The 14994-nt window shown below is 52.0% G+C and overlaps 1 protein-coding gene across 2 annotated transcripts in view; it reads right to left on the bottom strand.

Moving 5' to 3' along the window:
* Nucleotides 1–14994, bottom strand: part of LASP1 (LIM and SH3 protein 1) — a 40888-nt gene that overhangs the window by 8712 nt on the left and 17182 nt on the right. Inside the window, exons 3-4 of one of the 2 annotated variants that reach the window (XM_069603703.1) lie at nucleotides 14820–14904; nucleotides 7460–7567 (exon numbers count right to left, since the gene is read on the bottom strand). In XM_069603703.1, the coding sequence (XP_069459804.1) occupies nucleotides 7460–7567; nucleotides 14820–14904 (193 nt within the window). The remainder of the gene's footprint in view (nucleotides 1–7459; nucleotides 7568–14819; nucleotides 14905–14994) is intronic. The other variant, XM_070292544.1, reaches the window with a different exon arrangement.

Raw genomic sequence — 14994 nt, 5'->3', positions numbered from 1 at the left:
GCCCACGCCTTCTCACGTTCTTGCTGCTTTCTCGCATCCGCTTTATAAGGAGGGCAAGACTAAAACTCAGCCAGAAGCGGCCGGGCTACAGGTCTGCGGGGGTGGTCAACTGGGCCCACCCACATCTCCCTGCTGCTCTTCCACTGTTGAATGGTGGTGACTTGCTGCAGCCCGGGCTGGGAGAACAGGTCAGGCAGCAGCACAGCTTGGGATGGGCCAGTGGGGAGGTAGGGAGTGCCTCACTCAGGGGTTTGGGTCAGGATGAGCCTCCCTCCTCCTCTCACCCCTTTCCGTCATGCCCAAGCAAGGACCCACACCCAAAGAGCAAAATAAACTGAAGGGCAGACAGCTGGCCCTGGTCAGACTGAACACCCACAGGATTCCCAAACTCCCATGAAGCAGAACCCTAAGAGGTGAAGGTCAAGGGCCAGTGTCCTGCTCTCAGATCCCTAAGACAAGGGCAAAAGGTGAGAGTCTCTCTTGAGCCCACTCAGTGAGCCCCCCTCCTCTGGCAAGGAGTAGTGGGGGAGTGGGGCCAAGGAGAGGCCTCTAGGCTCTCAAGGCAACTGCCCTTCTGACTTCTGTCCTGGGGTGGGAAAGGTTAGCTTCCCGTGTTTACTTTCCGATAATGAAAAGAGGCCTGACCCCGGGAGCCGGTGATCACGGGGAGGCAGACAGAGGCCTGCCCTGGGCCCTGAGGGAGCCAGGATGTGGGCTGAGGGGCAGGCTGCAGCTCTGTATTCATGAAGGGGTGACTCTTGGAGGAAGAAGCACGTCTGGGTCCCATCCCCCATCACGTTGTAGACTCAGTCCTTCATCAAGGACTGCACGTCCCTCCCACACCTCACGGGCCATTCACTTGCTCATGTGAACTTGCAAGAGTCCTATCCCCTCTGGGCCTGGACTTCCTCATCTTAAAAAGAGGCCACGGCACCGTCTGCTCCCATGTGGTCCTAAGGCTTCCAACTGCCTCTAGGAACCTAGCCAAATCCTAGAACTGAAAGCAAGTGTGGACGTGTGTTCGTTTCCACAAGTGGCTGATGGGATCCATCTTGCTCCTTAAAAAGCCACTCTACACAGGGCCAGCTGATCCAGGCGGACACAGCAGCGGCAGCCGGAACACAGGAGAACCCTTCCCGCCACCGATACAGGGACCACCTGCTCACTGTAATAACCTTGACTCAGCTCTTCACTGAGTTCTCTGCATATAATCTCCCTTGGCCTTGACAATAATCAGCCTTTTAAAAAAGTCCCATAGGTACACTTTAATTTCCATTTTACAGAAGTGAAGTGACTTTCATTAGTCAGGCCTGAAGCCGGTCATACAAGGACAAAGCCACAGCTGGTCAGGTCCTTTCCTGGGACAAGGTGACCCCATGCCCAAGTCTGCCCCTGGCCCCAGTTCATGTCTTCTAGAACAAATATGAATAGCACTCCCTTTCACTTTCAAAAGGGATGATAATCACAAGGTCACCCTAACTTCGAGAGAAGGGGCGCCAGGCACTGAAGTCAGGAGCAGCAGCGCAGAACGGAAGTGGACTAAGAAACGTGAGGCTGCAGCGCCCTTCCGCCCAGGGGGCCACCTGATAAAATCTCAGTCCTCTCAACTTCCTCTCCCTCCCCTGCGCAGGAAACAAGGAAACTGTTATTACTTTGCTGATCAACCTAATAGCTTGTGCCTAAAGAGGCACATTAAAGGGTGTGAGCATATCCAAAAGGGAGGCCAAGGCCCTGGTTGAGCTCAGTCCCAGGCTCAGCAAAGTTCCAGTCGTCTAAGTGCCCTGAAAAGGGGTCACCATAAGCTCAGAAACATCAGCAGAGGCCCAGCCAAAAAATGTCCCGGAACCCCCTGGAAGGACGCCCGGGAGATCCAAGTGCATGGAGGTGGAGGGGTCCAGGCCCCGGAGGACCCTCCCCACTCATCCAGGGCCCTGCCAGCCAGGACTCCAGGATGACTCGTTGAGGGTCCGTTCCAAAGCTGTGGAAAACACATTTTCTCTGCCAGCTGATGGTCTGTTTTCTGACCCCGTGTTCTCCTTCCTGATTGTGGTGGAAAACCAAGGTCTGACTCCACACTTGCTCCCACATGATTCCACATCACAGCCAAGAAGGGAATATCAGGCTCTGGATGGAATAATCAACTCACCAGCCAAGGTCTGGTTTTTCTAACAATGTTTCCATTTGTTGCGGGCCTCTGTGGTGCCCTTATATGCATTACTCATTTCCTTTTCTCAGCCAGCCCAAGAACAATGTATTACGATCATCCCCATTTTTCAGACAGGGAGACCAAGGCTCAGGAGGTAGGTAAGAGGTGCCTAAATGGGTCCTCCCATCGGCTCCTTAGTTCTCAACCACTAAGCAATGCTGTGTTCCCCATGAGAGACTAACTCTATTGTGTTTTCAAAACAAATGTAAATCTGTGCTCGCCTTCATTACTAATCAGACAAATGCAAGCTAAAACCATGAGACACTACTGCGCACAATCAGAATGGCTAAACTGAACAAGTCTAAGGAGACAGAGCAGTGGAAACTCTCATCAGTGCTGGCGAGACGGTAAATCAATACCACTGCCTGAACAGTATTTCAGCGTTATCTGCTAAGGCTGAGGAGACATAGCCTCCAAGATGCGACAACTGCCCTCCACGTTAACGCTAGGAAATACGTGTGAAGTTGTCCACAGCCACGGAAGCAATCCAAATACCATCAACCCCAGAATCAACAAAATGTGGGATAAGCAGTTTAAACAGAATATAACACAGCAACAGAAAAGAATAAACTATAGCGTCACGATGCTTTAAGCCCAGTGTTACCCCCAAGGATACGACACACAAAAAAACAATGTATGTTCAAAACTGGGGAAAACAAAACTCTAGTATTCAGAAATGCATAGCTATGGAGGGGGGATTAATTAGAGGGGTTTGGGATACATGTACACACTACTAAATATAAAACAGATAACCACAAGGACCTATTGTTATAGCTCAGGGAACTATACTCAGCATCTCATAGTAAACTATAAGGGAAAAGAATCTGGAAAAAGTTAACTTAGTCACTTTTCTGTACACCTGAAACCAACACAACATATACTTCAGTTTTAAACAAAGAAAGATTCCATACTTAAAAAAAAAGCATACAGGGTGTCCAACAAGCCCAGCGCCAGCTATTTGACTCTGGGGCTAGAATTTTCTCTGACTTTACTATTTACTACTGATTGGGCCCAAACTATAAGGACCCGAAGGGTTTCCCAGGTGGTGCTGGTGGCGAAGAACCCACCGGCCAGTGCAGGAGTCATGAGAGGCACGGATTCGATCCCTGGGTCAGGAAGATTCCCCTGGAGCATACCCACTCCAGTATGCTTGCCTACAGAATCCCACGGACAGAGGAGCCTGGTGGGCTACAGTCCACAGGGTCACAAAGAGTCAGACAGGACTAAAGCGACTTAGCATGTATGCATGCATGCATAAGGACTGCAGCTAATTTAAGAAATATGAGCTGCTAATTATTTCTGACTGTAAGAAATGCAAAAGATTTCTGCCTATAGCAAGGATATCTCCAAAGCTTATGGTTTTACAGTCCTGTAGGCCATAAACTAGTTCTGCAGCTAATGGCAGAACACTAACCAGTTCTGTATCTAATTATATCCAGTGCTTTCTTTCACAGACTAGGCCTCACCTCTGCCTGTCAGATGCTCCCAGCTGGTTCCTCATAATTAAGTTAATTATATGATAGGTACTCACTACATGAGAGTTATGTCTGTTTTTTGAACACTTTGAAAGCTCTATTTTGACAGGGGGCTGTCATGCTCTGCTTCCTGCCTTGCATGGTGAACACACACACAGGTGTGTATGTGTTATACTTTACAGAAAAAGGAAAAGTTAAAAAGACCCAAAACTGTATACAGGAAATCTATATATGAGGAAATATGTAGGTAAATGAAAACTTGCCTACTTGAAGGCAGGGGCTCCTAGTAAAAGGGACTCAGCAATTAAAAACTTCTGTCTAGGGCTTCCCTGTTGGGTCAGTGGTTAAGAATCTGCCTGCCAATGCAGGGGACACAGGTTTGACCTCTGGTCTGGGAAGATCCCACATGCTGTGGGGCAACTAAGCCCGTGCCTAGAGCCCCTGCTCCGCAACAGGAAGCCCGTGCACGGGAGGTGGAGAGCAGTGCACTGCAGCTAGAGAAGGCCCAGGAGCAGCAACTAAGACCCAGCAAAGCCGAAAAAAGAGAGACTCCTATCCATCACAGCCATCAGAGCTGGCGCCCAAAGGCCAGATCAATGTTGGCTTGGCCAAAAAGTTTGTTTGATTCTGTCCATAACACCCTATGGAAAACCCCGAGTGAACTTTTTGGTCAACCCAGTATAACTGAATCACTTTGCTATATAGCAGTAATGAACACAGAATAGAAAACCAACTATACTTCAACTGAAAAAGAGTCGATCACACACCACAGGGGCCTAACTTACTAGCACCTTGCCTCCCAAGTTTCCACACATTTTTAGTTCTAGACAAAGGCCCAACTTTTCAGCCAAACTTTAGTCCATATCCCTTCTTTCACCACCATGCAGAAACCAAAGTCTACCTTTAAATTAACAGCAATGGACAATATTTATCTCAGACTAAGTGCTTGACATTTTCCTCACAAATCGAGGTGGCATCTGACGATAACCTGGGAAATGAGTGACAAGCTCATATAGGAACACTATTTTGGATACAAAACAGAAGGCGTGGCTCTAGACATCATCTTTCCCAAAACTCCCTGGAGGAAGGACAATTTAATAACGTGGTTTAAAGTTCCCTGGGGGTTCTGGGATGTAGCCAGGACTGGCACCTTTGGTGAAGCTCTTTTCAGACTCTTGGTGATGATTCTCACACTGCAGGGAACTCAAGGAATGTGTTAAAAATGCTGGTTCTTGAAAAAAGAAATCTTACTTTCTATCAATCACTTTTAACTTTGTATCTATATGAGATGATTCATTCAACTTATTGTGATAATCATTTCATGATGGAGGTAAATTAAATCATTATGCTGGACACCTTATACGTATACAGTGCAGCATGTCAATCACAGCTCAATAAAAATGGAAGAAAAGATAAAAAACAACAACAGGAGTAATTTTAAAAATAAAATGCTAGTTCCTGAGACTTCCTTGGTGCTCCAGTGGCGAAGACACCACATTCCCAGTGCAGGGGACTCAGGTTCGATTCCTGGTCAGGGAACTAGAGCCCACATGCCACAACCAAGCATAGCCAAATAAATAAAGAAATAAACATTTTAAAAAATTGCTAGTTCCTAAAAAGGAGATAAAATTAATGCTAGTTTCTGGGCTCTGCTCCCAGGCAGTCCCAGGAGGAGGCCTCAGGATGCATTTTCTTTTTTTTTAGCCTCTATCTTCAATCAACCTTTTCAAGAGATTGAAGTACAGCTGTTTGGAAGCCCACAGCTGACAGACTAACGGCATTTGCCAAAACCAAGAGTCTTCCAGCTTTGTGGTCATGTGTCAGAGGTCCCAGCTAAAGCTGCAAAAGCAGAACCAGGTCAGGCATCAGTCACCTCCCCGCCTCAGATAGAGGACAATCAGCTCATTGCAGCCCTGTGGCTACTGATAAGATGGTATCTGCCCAAGTGTGGGTGTCTTGGCCGGAGTGAGTTGTTACCAGGGCTCCTCAGACATTAACATCTCCAATAACTAGTTGTCGGGGAGAGGCTGGGGAATACAGGTGCAACAGGCTGGGTGTGGAGTATTCTGGAAGACTTCCAGAAAAGCAGGCAAGGATGACTGGGCTTGCCTCCCCCTTCTAAAAGCCACAGGCTGGAAACAATGAGTGAATGTGCTGGGGGGTTGCAGTTGTAGGAAGGGAGCAGGTGTCCAGATAACAGTCTTCACAATGAAAGGCCAGAGGCTAAAGACTCAGGAGCCCAGTTTTCTGTATATTCCTTCCCTGTTACCTGAGGCTTCCCCTCCCTCCTGTTTTCCATGAGGACAGCTGAGACCCACACCTTCTTCCCACCTTCTTCTGGGCACAACCTGCAGGGAAGCTCTCGGGTTGAGGCCAGGCCCTAGCTAATAAAGAAGCAATTGAGACAGGCCTTGTTTGAGGCGAAGAGGGGATTACAGCTGTCAGAGGCATCTTAGGCCAAGGGAAGCACTCCATTTCCTCAAGACACGATAATTTCAAGCTGCAGGTCAACAATCTAATTGTGAAACCCAGCATCTTTAACAAACTAAAATAGAACAGAAAATATCCGAATGCCCTTTAAGTGGTAGAGCACTCTTTCCTGAAAGTTTTGGTTCTGTTTCTCTCAAATAAGTCAGCAAGCCTGTTCAGTGGGCCACGACATGAAATGTATTTCATACTGCAGGCTGCTGATCAAAGTTTAAGAGCCAAAGTCTCAGACATGGCCACTTCTGATTGCTTGGGTCCTGGCTTCTGACATCTACCTGAGCCACAGCAAGTCAGCCCTAACAGTGGTCCAACTCACTTCCAGGAGTGCCTGATAAAGGAGGTCTGAGGGCCAGATGCCGGATAGGCCACCCAAAACTCAGGGCCCCTGAAGCCTCTGTCCAGACCCTCAGTCCAGAGTGACACCAGGCAACCTGCCAACCCCTCCTGAACCAGACACCTGCTTGGGACTTTATGGGACTCTGAGCAACACAGGCCTGCAGCCATGTCCATGCTTGTGGCTCACAGCAGTGCCCCCGCATTGCCCAAAGCCCCCTAAGCAGCCTCCCCACAAGCCCAGAGCCACACAGGCTGCTAGTCTGTGGCTCCGCCAAGCAGGAAACTGAGGCCTGTCCCCTGCCCCAGGTGTCATAGGGGCGCCCACTCTGCACGTCCAGCCCTGCCATGGCTAGACACTGGTGACCACCCTGGACCTGGGAGGGCCAGGCCAAGGGGTGCAGAGCCAGCGAGCAAAACCCGACTGGGGTTTTTACACAGGAAGGAAGAGCAAGCCGAGGTGGGGGAGGAGGCTGAAGGAGGGCGGAAATGACTGCAATGTCAGCACCCAGAGGCAGTCGATGGGGAGGCCAGCCCCTCCCCACCCCTGCCACCCAGTTCTGACCTTTGTGCTCAGACAAAACAGCTAGTCCGAAGCCTGGCCCTCACCATAGCCAGCAGGGAGGCAGGGAAAGTTCAGAGAGAGTAGGGGGTGAGGGGGGTGATTGAGCACAAAGGCCCTCCCTGTACACCCCCCAAAAAAGTCCAGTTCTTTCAAGGTGGAAATATTATGTGGGCAGAGGGTATCAAAAGGGCAATCTGGGGGTGCACAGAGGAAAGGCATCTTGGGAACCCCAAACCCTTCCCTTCCCTCAGCTCAAGCAGGCACCAGCCAGGCCTGCAGAGGAAAGCAGGGGCGGCACAGAACTGGCCTCATGCACGACTGCCAGGCAGGTGGGGAGGAAACGAGAAGGGAGAGCCAGAGTCAGGGTAGTACCCGTGGAGCAGGGGACCTTACATTACTGATCTGGTCCTGGGTCTTCTTGATTCTCTGGAGCTCGGGCGTGTCTGCCACCACGCTGAAGCCTTTGCCCTTGTTCTTCTCAAACTCCTCCTTGTAGCGTACCTGGAGGACCAAGGTGGTGGAGAGGAATCAGAGTCGAGGCAGGGGGAGCAGAGTGGGCTCCAGCCTGCAGAAACCAGCCAGGAGAGACCCTGACCAGAACCCCCGCTGCAGCGACATCCACTCCCACCTCCCAACTCCAGGCAGAAACCTTGGCCGAAAAGTATCAGACCAATGATAATAAACTATTGCTATGTATTCATATTTGGTGTATCCTGAGTGCCAAGAGCTTTACATGAACTGTCATTTAAGTCTTGCTATAGACTATTGTTAGTTCCATTTTACAGACAAGGAAACTTGAGCCACAGAGAGGGAAAGTCACCTGCCCAAGCTCACACAGCTTAGCAGCACAAGTTCAGAGCCAACAGGATGAAACTTTCATCTGCCTGACTCCTGAACCTTCACCACGGCCCATCCCGCCTGACAGCGAGAGGAAAAAGGTTCTTTCCAGCGCTCCAAGGACTGCCCCAGACCTCACCCTGGCCAGGATGTGGTCCTACCCACTGAGAGCCTGGGGGAGTTTCTGAGTGAGGGCTGTGCCAAGGGACAAAGTTGGTGCCCAGAAAGGAGGGCGGTAAGACAGCCACTCAGAAGACTCAATCAATGAGCCTTTGACAGGCCCCGGTGGCTGCCTGGAGCCTGCCAGGCTGGCTTTTGAGGTCAGCACCACAGGAGGGGATGAAATGGGTGGGGGACAGATAGCACTTCAGGCTTCGAAGCGCTAAGAAAGACCCCTACCACCCCCTCCAATGCCCCTCTCTTCTGAGTATTCCATGGAAACCTGAGTACTAGAGGGACTTAAGTCAGACATTCAGAAAGGACTTCCCAAGCACTAAGGGAACTGAAATATGAAAACTGTCCTCCCCTGCGGGTTTTGAAGAGCAGAATGGAGGCTGGAAATGGCCCTGGGACAGGAACCTGTTCCTCCGGCTTTCAGAGTTTTTACTGTCCACCTCGGCAGCAGCTGTTGCAAAGCCCACCAGCTGCCTGGACTTCTTCCATGCAGGCTGCACTGTCCTGGAGGCAGGTCAGTCCAGGACACAAGGCCCAGGACCTTGGGAATTTCCAGGCCTCTCCCAGGCAGGGAGTCATCTGGCCTCAGGGCTGAGCTGCACTGTGACCCGACTGACAACACGCACCTGTTGGTTCCTCTGCACCCCCCAGGGGTCAGGGTCCCTGTCTGTCTCCAGAGCCCCAGCTCACCCATCCAACAAGGGTTTCTTGTTGCTAAAAGGTTCCAGAACCTCCTTTGTTCTGACCCAGACTGAAATAAAGGCCTGGATGTGCTAGGTCCTCTCAGACTGGAAGTTAACACAGAGGGTCCAGGTACCAACCCTCCCCAAGGGCCTAGAACTGCCCCACAGCAGCTCTTCCAAGAAGGCCTGGGCCAGCACAGCAACTCTTAGTGGCAAGGGTGGGTTGAGGGGGAGACCCTTCTGGAAGCAAGCATCAAGAAAGGTAAAGCACTGAGAGTCAAAAATGTGTCGCTCCAGATGCAGAGGCCACAGATCCAAGAACTCTGGCCTTGATTGCCTCACCTGTAAGAGGACTGTCCATAATGGAGAGGGGGCTTCCTACCACCAAGCAAGAACAAAGAGCCTGTGGGAGCTGGTATGAATACAGGCTGTCTCCCACTTGCTGAGTGATCTTGGGCAACTGATTTAACCTCTCAGGCCTCAGTGTCCACATCTATAAAATGGGGATCATGACACACCCATTCAAATCAAAGATACAGGTGGCTTTAAAGCAACAGACACATACGAAGCACACGGCAGGGTTCAGTGTGCAAGGATAAGTGAAGAAGTGGAGTGAAGTCGCTCAGTCGTGTCCGACTCTTTGCGACCCCATGGACTGTAGCCTACTATGCTCCTCCATCCATGGGATTTTCCAGGCAAGAGTACTGGAGTGGGTAGCTATTTCCTCCTCCAGAGGACCTTCCTGACCCAGGGATCGAACGATCGAACCCAGGTCTCCCGCACTGTAGGCAGACGCTTTACTGTCTGAGCCACCAGGGAGGCAAGGACAAGGGTTAAGTGTAAAGGTGCTTTGTCAAGTGCTGAACAAACACCAGTCCCTGACTCCTTCCTCCACTTCCGGGCCCTCTGGAGGGTCAGGCCCCTAATCCAGGGGAATAATTGTCATGGCAACACTGCAATGACATCAGCTGGTTCCCAGGCTCAGGAACTGCCTCTCCCTCCCTGCTGGGGAAGGATAATTCATTTCACTGCTGGCACAGGCAGCCCAGAGAGGGCGGGGCTGGAAGGAGCAGGGGGCAAGAAAGGACGGAGGCCTGTGCTCAGCACTACTTCGCTGTGTGTTCCTGGGCAAGTCGGTCCCCCTCTCTGGGTCTCCCGAGAGTGGCCAGCCAGCTGATCAATAAAAGTCCTCCTGGTTCTGGAGTTTCTGACCATATTTAAGCACCTGTTCCTGATTATGGAGAATCAAGGTGGGGAAGATTCTCTGGCCATCTGGAGCTGGAGTAGCTGGCAGAGGTAAAAGTCAAGGAAACAGAAGTCTGGGGAGGGCCCCACGTGGAACCTCGTTCATCACCCAAGCTGGAGTGCTTGCCCTCTTCTGGGATGGCTCACCAGGATGTGACAGGGGCTCTGAGCAGGGAAGTGACCTGCCCAAGGTCACTCAACCTGCCTTGTCAGTTCAACTCAGGAGTCCTGTCTGAATGTCTGGGCCTCCCACCTGGACACTCCCAAGGTAGAGAGGGGAGCGATGCCTGAGGCCCCTCAGGCCTGAACAACCAGGGCCTAAGAAATTCTACTTTTCATATATAGATTTATTATTCTCCCAGATTCTAGCTTGCTCATCACTTACCATAGCAAATACTAGGTACAAAGGTTTGTTGGGTAAATAATGAATGAATTGAATGCAAAAATAAAATCTCCAAACAGGCAGCATAAGTTGAAAAACAATTGCCTTACTGACCCAATGTAAGAGGAAAGATCACGACTTAAAAATATATATATTGAAAAAAATGATACCAACAATTCCTACTTATTATGTACCTACCTAATGTGCTAAACCCACGTACTATGTAACCCACCCACTTCTAACAAAAAAAATTAATTATTTTAAGAGTAAACACACACAGATGGGGAGGAGAGTTAATGAGAAAGGTCAGTCTGGAAGCAGTCATCAAAAGGTCTAATACTCCTCAGCTTTATCATATCCAAGTTCCATCTCCTCTCCTTTCCAGGAGAATAGTAATAGTGAACATTTACTGAGTGCTGACTGTATGCCAGGAACTGTTCTAAATACCTAATACATACTAACATCCTCACAATAACCTTTGGAGAGAGGTAATTTGTACTTTACAGATAAAGGCAGTAAGGTTCAGAGAGGTTAAATAACTGGTCCAAGGTCACTGAGCTACTGAGGGCAGATCCAGGATTTGGCCTTCAACTGGCTCAGGTATGAGTGATGTAGGTATGCTGCCTACCCTGCAGGTTATAAGATTCAAGGTAAGAGAGTGGGAACTTCGCACACAGCAGGGCAGGGCACAGGACTTTGCTACAATCTCCTGTCCCCTGTGGCATGTGCCCCGTGCCATTTCCCAAGCACAGCACCAAGGATGATGAGGGTAAAATTAAAGACATCTTTTCCTTTCACTTTTGTCTGAGCTCAGAGGGCCACACAGACAGCCCCAGCTCAGCCCCACCCCAAATCTGCTGCCTCTTACTAGTCCTGGGGCTCGGGTGGGAGAGCTGCCCTGTGGGGGTAGGGGGTGGAGGTCCGCTAGGCCCTTGCCACCAGGGCTCTGCCTCAGCCAGGTCTGGACAGGCCCACCCAGAGGGTCATTTGTGGTCAGCCCTGTGGTTACCCGCCCCCACAAGGGAGGCTCCAGGTGTCCCAGACACCGAAAGTACCACTTTGGGAACCAGTCTAGAAATAGGAAAACAAAGCTGAAATACCACAGGCAACTTCCCAGAGCCAGAAGAGAGAGAGACACCCATGCAGGCCCAGGAAGGAGCCGGGGGCTGGCCCCTGGCGGGTGGGGTGGGCTAGCTAGGGAGGCTCCCGCTTCCCTTCCCACCACAGTGGCCTGCCCAGCCCCCACGGTGGCCACAGGAACCAGAACTGTCACGGCCCACGGCCCCAGCCAGGCCCACTCAGCCCTTCCAAGCCTCAGAGCCTCGGGCCCAGCCCTCAACATCGAGGCAACTGGTCCCCATTTTACCAGGCAAGAAAAGACGACTGAGAGCCAAAGGGGTGAGACTGAGCGCACACAGCCCGGGAAGCAGGAGACAGAGCCAGACTTGCAAAGAGGACAGGACCCCTCTCCACCCTCTGCCTCTCCCAACCCCTAGCCCCAGCCCTCAAGAGCCCAACTGCAGGAGATTAGAGCAGTGGCCTCAATGCAAAGCCTCAGCTCACACCCCTCACAGCAGCTCCTCGCCTCCCTCTCTAGCCCACAGCCTGGCTCTAAGCTGCTCAGAGCAGGTCTGCAGGACCAAAAGCCCTCATCAGAATCGCCAGGGCTGCCCAAATGCAGCTCCCTGGGCCCGGCCCAGAAGTGGCAACCAAAACCCTCTTGGGTGGGTCCAAGGACTCTGCATTCTAAACGCCACCCTCGTCCCCTGCACCATCCCCCCGGTGGCTGATGCATCCTGGGCATTAGTGCGCACAGCTGGGTGCCACAGCAGGCTGCAGAGGGGCTGAGAGCAAAGGGCCTGACTTCTGTCAGGGAGCTGGCTCTGCATGGCCTCTAACCTGTGTCCCCGTCTGTAGCAAGGGGACACGAGTCCCTCCATCATCAGGTGGTTGTGACAACTGAATGAGGTCAGGCCCGACCCCCGTGGTGACCCGTGAAGAGCGACTGGCCTTCTCATGACCTCCCCACCGTCCCAAGAATCCGGAACCCCGGGGACAGGCAGTGGGCCAGCCCCTGGGAGACAGGGCAGGTCTGGAGGTGGGCAGGGCGTGCTCCCTCCTACAGACCTCAGGGATTGAGTTCCACAGGCAAAAAGAGCTCCAGCCCAGCTTTTGTGGGACTGATAAAGGCTGAGGGAATTAGCAGGGTTTGAATTTCTCCTCCTGAGAGTAGGTGTGTGCGGGGGGGTGTGTGTGCGTCCCTTGCTTCTGCCTGAGTGTGTACACACACTCCCACACTCCTCTCACACTGTGGGGTGAGTACAGGTCACCCCACAATGCTCTGACCCGCTCTCCCCATGAAGCCCCTTCTACCCGCGACAGGATGGGGAGTCCCTAAGGCAGTCGTCAGGGCCTGGCCAGGGGATTCCCTGTGCAAATCAGGCCCGGGCCCGAGTGCCGTCTCAAGCCTTCTTTCTGCCAGCTGAGCCACCCAGCCCTCCTCAGTCAGCTGGGCTCTGGTACCTACATTAGCCCCGACAGTGACTGCGGCTTTCACACCACAGTGGGGGCGGAGCCTGGGCTGGTAGATGTGAGCTGTGCTAAGGGGCAAATTAGCTTCCCCTACCTGTCCCCAGGTGACTCAGTGGTAGAGAATCTGACTGCCGATGCAGGAGATGTGGATTACATCCCAGGGGTCAGGAAAATCCCTTGGAGAAGGAAATGGCAACCCACTCCGGCATTCTTGCCTAGGAAATCCCACGGACAGAGGAGCCTGGCAGGCTACAATCCATGGGGTTGCAAAGAGTCGAACACGACTTAGCACGCATGCACCTGCTATCCCATCATGGTGGGATACATGGGAGGCCTGAACCCCTGGCTCACAGGGCTGCACAAGGTCAAGGTCACTGTATTCGAGAGTGAAAAAAACAGAGCCTGGATCCTGAAAGCTCACCGAGAGTGCGTGTCAACAGGCAAAGTCCAGTGCCTCTCAGAGCCTTGGTTCCCTGTCTCTGATGCCTGCAGTCAAGTCAAGGATAAATGAGGTGAAGTAACTGAAGTATTTGCTAACCTATAATAGTTCTCACCAACAAGAGGAACTACCGTGTTTATTATCAAAGTAGAGATAGTTCTCCTTAGGGAGTTGGGTGGAAAACTGGAAAGAATACAAGTCTCAGACAAACTGGCATTCAAAGTCATTAGCACCTATTTCCTCTTCTGTAAAGTGAGAGGGATCCTGCCAATTGCACAGACCTATTGTGAGGCATGAACGCTAACACACCCAGAACACGAAGCACTCCATATACCAGCTACTAGTACAGTTATTACCGCTACTGCTGCTTGTATGATTTCAGCAAGCCCCTTACTGTCTCTGAGCCTTAGTTTCCCCATCTGTACAATGGGAAAACAGCACCTCCCTTGCAGGTTGCTGGGAAGATCAAATGAGAGAATGCATGTACAGCCTTTGCCACTCCAGGGCTAGTCCTTCACGTGACCAACTGGGAGACAGGGAGCCAGAGAATTCACACCAAGACCAGGCAGCAGGAGCCCCACCTGGAGGGGTCAGGAGGGATCCCCTCGGAGGCCCAGGTGGCTCCTCCAAGACATTTTCCTGGTCCTGGGCACCCTGCCCACTTGGTTCCATTCCCCAAGAGGTTTTTGCTAAAGCCCCACTCTGTCCCACCCTACAATCCGGGCCAGGCTTGTCCTGAAAGCCCTCTCAGACCCCCAGTCAGGGTAAGCCATTCTGATCGAAAGGTTCTGGACCTTTTGCTTATTCCTCAGTGACCCCTAAAGCCCCAGCTCTCTCTTCCTGGTGCAGGAACCCCATCTCCTCCCCTACTGCAGTGGCAAGCAGGGCTCCCTCTGAGAAGGGGCTCAGGAAAATCAAACCAAGGAGATGTGGGCAGGACAGGCCCCTGGGGCAAGGCTCCCTTAGCAGCCTGCCCTAGGACAGGTAGAAGAGGGTTGGCGACATGGCTAGAGGATAAACTGTGTAACTTCACTCTCCCTGGTCAATCCCTGACCAGGGATCAAACACGTGTCCCCTGCAGTGGAAGAGCTGAGTCTTAACCACTGGCAGCCATCCCAAGGACCTTCCTTTCAGGGTGGGTGTGAAAGGATGGGAGGGAGAGGGGACCAGCTTCCTGGAGGAGGTGGGCTTTAGGGGCCTCCCACAAAATTCCTGATGCAGAAAGAATCTGAAACCCACACCCCTCCAACCCACTTTAGGTAGGGGGTGGGCGGGCACACTCTGGCCCACTTCGCTGATCAAGTCAGGAGATGTGAAATAACTGGGGGTGGGGGCAGGGAGACTGGGCAAGTGCTTGGATTTCAGCACCTTGCTGAGTAACCACAGGAGGAAGCTCTTGCCAAACCCAGGGGCGGCCCCGCCCCCCCAGACCAGGCCCCAGCTCTAGCCCCACTCCCTCACCTGACTCTGCAGCTCACTCTGTTGCTTGAGGCGGAGGTTTTCCGGGGTGTCAGCCACCATGGTGAAGGACTGCTTGGGGTAGTGTCTGCAGGACAGAAAACAGCACAGTAGGGTTCATCCTGGGCGAGAGGCTGGGAGCTTCTGGGCTTTTCACCCCCTTATGCTCGGGTGGCCC

Source organism: Ovis canadensis, chromosome 11, assembly GCF_042477335.2.
Source record: "Ovis canadensis isolate MfBH-ARS-UI-01 breed Bighorn chromosome 11, ARS-UI_OviCan_v2, whole genome shotgun sequence".
Lineage (NCBI taxonomy): Eukaryota > Metazoa > Chordata > Mammalia > Artiodactyla > Bovidae > Ovis > Ovis canadensis.
This window is presented reverse-complemented; position numbering and strand designations above follow the sequence as displayed.